This window comes from Magallana gigas, chromosome 7 (assembly GCF_963853765.1).
Source record: "Magallana gigas chromosome 7, xbMagGiga1.1, whole genome shotgun sequence".
NCBI classification, from domain to species: Eukaryota; Metazoa; Mollusca; class Bivalvia; order Ostreida; family Ostreidae; genus Magallana; species Magallana gigas.
Window position 1 is genome coordinate 29480497 of NC_088859.1, and position 6000 is coordinate 29486496.

Genomic DNA, 6000 nt, shown 5'->3' on the forward strand with positions numbered 1-6000 from the left:
AATAGGTTGAAACTCAAATGCCCATGGGTGGTTTCAATTCAGTCGAAAATGTTTACCATATATATCCAGTTCAAAATATTGTGCACAATTTTTTTTCAGGAGGCCAGAAAAATATCCCAGACAATCAGAGTACACTGGAGCACCAGTAATGATGGATAAGCAGTCTCTGTATAATCAGTCCTTTGCTCCAGGTCCGTATGATAACTTCAGCATGAGATCCTATTCTCCAGGCGCCTCATACAGGGGCGTGGCCACGATGCCCGAGATTGGATATGATAATACAGGATATGGAGGTACAGCAAGGGGGGAAGTAGATGGTTTTGTGATGTCATCAGACATTTAGTCATTGTATTAAATCTTTACATTCACTAATTTGTAACGCATATCAAAATGACTAAAAATTTTACTTTTGATGGAAAAATGATCAATTTCTGGTATTTTGTAACTCAGTAAGTAGTATGTGGCATGCAAAAGCTAGAATGTGCAAACTAATTTCTTATAGCCATGTTTTGCAGTGCTTTACATCTTACAATTGGATATTATTGTTTGAATTCTATGATGATATATGTAAATCCATTTTTGCTGTTCATCATTGCAGGTGACCCAGCGGTATACCAGGCTTGAGGGTACACACAGACTTAGATATACACAGAATAGATCAGACAAGGGGGGCGTATGAAAGTACCCTGTGTATGAACATTCATGAAACCAACGTCAGAATGATGGATGTCAAGTCTACGAGCCATCAAGCCAATGGAACAATTTCTATTTCATCAAGTACCATGTAACATGATGACCTTGCCATAATATTTTTATCATACTCTTGATATTACTGTATAATCGTCCATTTTTTTGACAATATGAATATTCATATGAATATGAATGTATAATATGTCATAGTGTCTGTGTTCTATTCTTAATCAAAGTAACTTCATGAAATATCAAAAGATTTTAGAAATTATTTTTTTGATTTTTTTAATGTTTTTTTTTTAATGTTGTGTCTTCTGGAAGAGCTGTAGCTATAGTTGTTGAGAAATAGAATGAATGCTATATGGTGGGAAAATCTTGAAGTAGCAAGCACTTTTCTTGGGAAATATAATCTACCATTTAGAAAAAACATTGATATAGAACCTGCTTTTACGATCTCATTCGATAGTCCCCTTAAATAAAGGCTATATAATTTTGTAAGATATAAAGCTGGAGAATATACCCCGAACATCAGTTTAAATATTTAAACGAGCCATTAATAACTAATGTATATTTATAACTCTGAACCATTTAGAACAACTATCGTGATGTCATCAGCTGTTAAAAGGGAGACAACTTTACTTGACTGCTGAGTGGTTCGATGCTTTGTTATGTCTGCTTTGCTTACCTGGTATTGAGTGAGTGAGTGAGCAAATGTTTGTCTGGATCAAATATACAGTACTATTCGAAATAGTATTTTTTTTAAAAATACACTACAAGTGTTGAATGGCTGGGATATTTTGCCTCACTACAGCAATCAGATGTTGTGTATTAAGATATATGTAATCATTTTTGTCATATGAATCATTTATATATACATATACATATACTAATTATATATATTTAGAATACTTATAATCTATATTATGCAAGTTTACAAATATATGTTGACAATTTATTCATCTGTGTTGGTTTTTTGGGGGGTTTTTTTTGGATGTTCAAAAATTGAGTAAAATGATATACATATATAACCACTTTAGAAAAAGTTTAAGTTTTCAGTAAAATTTAAAGATAAGTCCTAGCCTGTTTTTTTTAAAACAGGCATATAACTTGGATACCCCCCCCCCCCACCGCTCATCTCACTTGATATACCTATTAAAATTTATAGTAAAGTTATTAAATATGAGATAGGAATATACAAAGGACACCCACAACCCCTCTTTCCCATGAAATGATCACCTTTTCCATGTTGTTTAGAAAAGCATGTATCATAAGTTACCGTACAATATATAAAGCGTTTCTTTCACCAGCCCCCCCCCCCCAACCCCCCTTCGCACACAGACATACGCACTACTGTAGTTACAATCAACGCGATGGGTTGAATTTTGTCTGTCTTGAGTTTGGGATTTGAAATCTGATCTAGTCTGTCACATTTTCTTCCTTTCCGTTGCATTTTAAACCATTTACCCCCCCCCCCCCTTGCAACTGGTATTCTATTATAAAAGCATGCAAAATGTGTTGTTTTGTACAATAGCCACTGTCGATAGAAAATAAAGAATTTATAAAGTAATGAAAATCAACGACATACATAGTAAGATGCTTCGATGGGACACCATATTATCTGCAGAACTAGCTCACGGGAAATTTGGGTTGTCGGTCCACGGTTCATATAAACCCAAATTTCTCGGGGAGCTATTTGTACAGCATCATGTGGCTCAAACCAATGAGGCATTCAATTTACAACTTTCTGTAGACTGTAATTGCTATACAGTATTTTAATGTATGTACAAACCTCGCTACTACATTTTCGCGAAAAGTTATAAATACATTTGAACATGATTTCCAACGTACAGTGATGAAAAGTTTAATAGGATTGTTTTACGTCGTACTTGAAAAAACAATCTCGATATGATGAAATGTCACTGAAGTCTTTTGAAATAACATCTTTTTTTTTATTTTGATATACAAACACCAGTTTTTATCAGTATGTACGTATCAATTATACGATTCCATGCACTAAATTTTAACGCCTCATTCACCATCGATATTCCTGGAATTTTGCAGTTAAAGGTTGAAGAACATTTGAACTTGAGTACGAGCGCCTGGCGCCCATATATCGATGTCTTCAGCATATGCGTATTTCACGAAAAGGAAGCTCTGCTCAGAAAAACAGACTAGTAAACATATAATAGAGGTCGAATCAACAGCTTTGATTACTGCAGTTAATTTGTTTGATAAATGAAAGGATCCGCCCTTGTGTTTGTTTTGATCTTATAGTGAGTAGTTTCCCTTTGACCGCGAACGCGCATTCACGAATTGTTTAAGAGGCTTTCAACCTACAAATTAAAACACATGTTAAATAAACATTTTGGGGTAATGTATACTTCTTCGGCGAGTGATAAGCAAATCTGGAACAGATATTGGGTCATCAAAGGCTTGAATGAAGTGATGGACGTATGGGTTTCGTTATGCAGAGGAATTAACTGTTCGTCAAGTACGCCATTTTCAACCCCACATTGCTCGATGTTTAGAGAGAAATGTTGAAATCAAAGGTAGATTCCCCCCAACCAAAGCTCTTTTTTCACTAATGGTGTACAGAGTGCAGTAATAATCCGAGTAATGTCTATCATCATTATTTGGTCTACACCAGCGATTGAGGCCGTGCACCGCCGATTATCAGTGCCAACTGTATGAAATTCAATTACCTTTGATTTAAAAATAAAATCAAAGTAATAAAACTACTGACTGTCGCAGTTAACCTATTCTTGTAAGATTAATAAAGATGTTTTAAGTGTGCATGACACTGTTTTATGATCTCTGATTGCAAGTTGATTATTAATATATTAGTCACATATTGACTGATCAATACTGTATTCTTTCAGCAAAAAGTAGTGTTGCTAAGTTGGTGGTTGAATTATAAATGTCAGTATTTTCAAAATATTTTCGCCCCACTTCATTATAAGATTTTCATTATTTCTTAATTATTAACTAAGATAACTCGAATAACTAAACAACTGCCTTCGATAACCTAAACTTTTATCTATAAATCGACCATGCAAAGTATGATTGAATAATCTTGACAACAACAAAAGTGTCGGTAATGATTTAAACTTTTAACTGTCTTGTCACCTTGCCAGTCCAGAATACTATAAAAAAATTCCCGGCCACAATTCAGTGATAACGCCTACTGACTTTGAACAGATGGGGAAATCTACATTTTATTGAAAATAAAAGACGTATTTTTGCGCGCAGTTATATTCAGTTTCTCATTGGGCGGTTTATACGTTTAATGTCTTAGAAATATCGCTTTACATGTAGTTTGTTCTGTCCGGCCTTAATTAATTAGCACGGTTAAAACTAATTAACGACGGACTATTCCGGACTAAGTTTTTCGCTTTTTAGTCATCTGCAACGAAGGTTGAAGTGAGCTTTTCTGATTATCTGTTGTCCGTCGTCCGTCCGTCTGTCTGTAAACTTTTCACTTCTTCTCTAGAACCCCTAAGCCGTTTAACCAAACGTAGTAAAAAGCATCCTTTTGAGAAGGGGATTCTAAATTGTTAAAATAAAGGACAACACCCTTTTAAACAGGAAACTAATTGAATAATTGCGAAACAGTGATGTGTCTTAAAACAATCCTCTTCATAAGAACCACTGCACCAAAGTGCAAATATTTACAAAAATGCTATATAAAGTGAAGATTATAAATTGTTAAAATTGTGACCCCAAACCAATAGTACGGTCTCAAGAGGGGTTCAAAGTTAAACATACTGTAGAAATATAAAGGAAACTATTTTAAAATCTTCTTCTCAAGAAATACAATGCTACAATTCGTGAAATACAAACACTGTTAAATAATGTAGATTTTATATTGTTAAAATCGTTAAAATTTTAAAATCGTGACCCCAGGGCTAATAATGGGGCCCAAATTAAAGGGATTCCTTAAATAATGTAGATTCTAAATTGTTAAAATTTGACCACCAGATTAATACTAGGGCTCCAAGAGTTTAACGTTTAACAGAAATATATAAGGAAAATGTTTAAAAAAATTCTTCTCAAAAACTACAATGCTACAATTTTTGAGATGCAAATACTGTTAAATAATGTAGATTTTAAATTGTTAAAATCTTGAATCAAAAGGATTCAAAGTTTAACAGAGAAATATAGAAATATACAGGGAAAATGTTTAAAAAATTGAAATAGAATGATACAAGGAGCTCTTGTCCATGTGAGCGTTTGGCCCATGGGCCTTTTGTTTAAAAAGTACGGTGACTTTGCGTTTCCGTGCGTTTTGTAAGGAATTCATGTGCTTTTTTCTTGTACTTGAGCGGTCTCCGTTGGACCTGAATCCCAGCAAGACAAATACTTGTTCTGGTCGATCTTAACTGATACTTGTTCATTATTCGAAAGGTATAGGGTCTGTTAGTTGACCATTGCTTGTACGGGGCGTTTTCGGTGATTGCTCGATTGTTATCCTTTTCAGCCTATAACAGTGGTTTAAGGTGCCTCACTACACCTACACTTATACTTTTTGAGACACTACGTCACAAGATGGCGATTTAAATGTTTTGTTTAACTGTTTATTTTTTTTCACGTTAACTGAATTAAATTTTTGAAAATGCAATTTTTCATCCAAAATTGCACATTTTTTGCCTATTAGACTTCAATACTTCTTATCCATTATGGTATCTATCATAATCAAGTACTTTTCTGCTGATTTGAGAAAATATTTCACGGTGTAGTGAGCCACCTTAACTGAATACTTGCGTTATGTCGACGTTTTAAACACATATGCACGTGTTTTTGGCGCTGTCCGATGAGACGTAACTGGGCATTCAACTTTAACCCTTAATTATTCCAAGAACTGGATATTATTATTTTTTTCGAAGGACGACCGCCATCTTGTAGGCTTGTTGGAGGATTCCCGGTGTTGCATCAATCTTGTATACCAACATTGGGTAGAAGTATCCATGGCATTAGTATGAGCACCATATGAATATTCCATCTACCTTTATTTTATTTGGCTAATTTATCATTCATCTTTTTTTCTGCTAATTTGAATTTTAAATAGACTGTTTCAGATTGCTGAATGAGAATTCTCCCCCGGCATTTGTAGAGACTAGAATTTGATCAACACCGACTTAACAGGATTATTGGTGTTATATTATAGTTCTTTATAACGATCTATTGTAATTGGAAATTTTCAGACATCTGAAACTGATGGCCCTTTTTTCTTTAAGAAAAATAATCCGCCATGTACCACGTGACCCCTCGGTTGTCGTCTGCGGGCACTGTGGTAGGTGTAACACCTTTACA

At 34.5% G+C, this 6000-nt stretch overlaps 1 protein-coding gene across 1 annotated transcript in view; it reads left to right on the forward strand.

Annotated features, from left to right (window-relative positions):
- LOC105332564 (uncharacterized) overlaps positions 1 to 1645 on the forward strand; it is a 65529-nt gene extending 63884 nt beyond the window's left edge. Inside the window, exons 71-72 of the mRNA XM_066089316.1 lie at positions 100 to 293; positions 599 to 1645. Coding sequence (XP_065945388.1) covers positions 100 to 293; positions 599 to 624 — 220 coding nt within the window. The 3' untranslated portion in view covers positions 625 to 1645. The remainder of the gene's footprint in view (positions 1 to 99; positions 294 to 598) is intronic.
- Positions 1646 to 6000: the final 4355 nt, after the last annotated feature.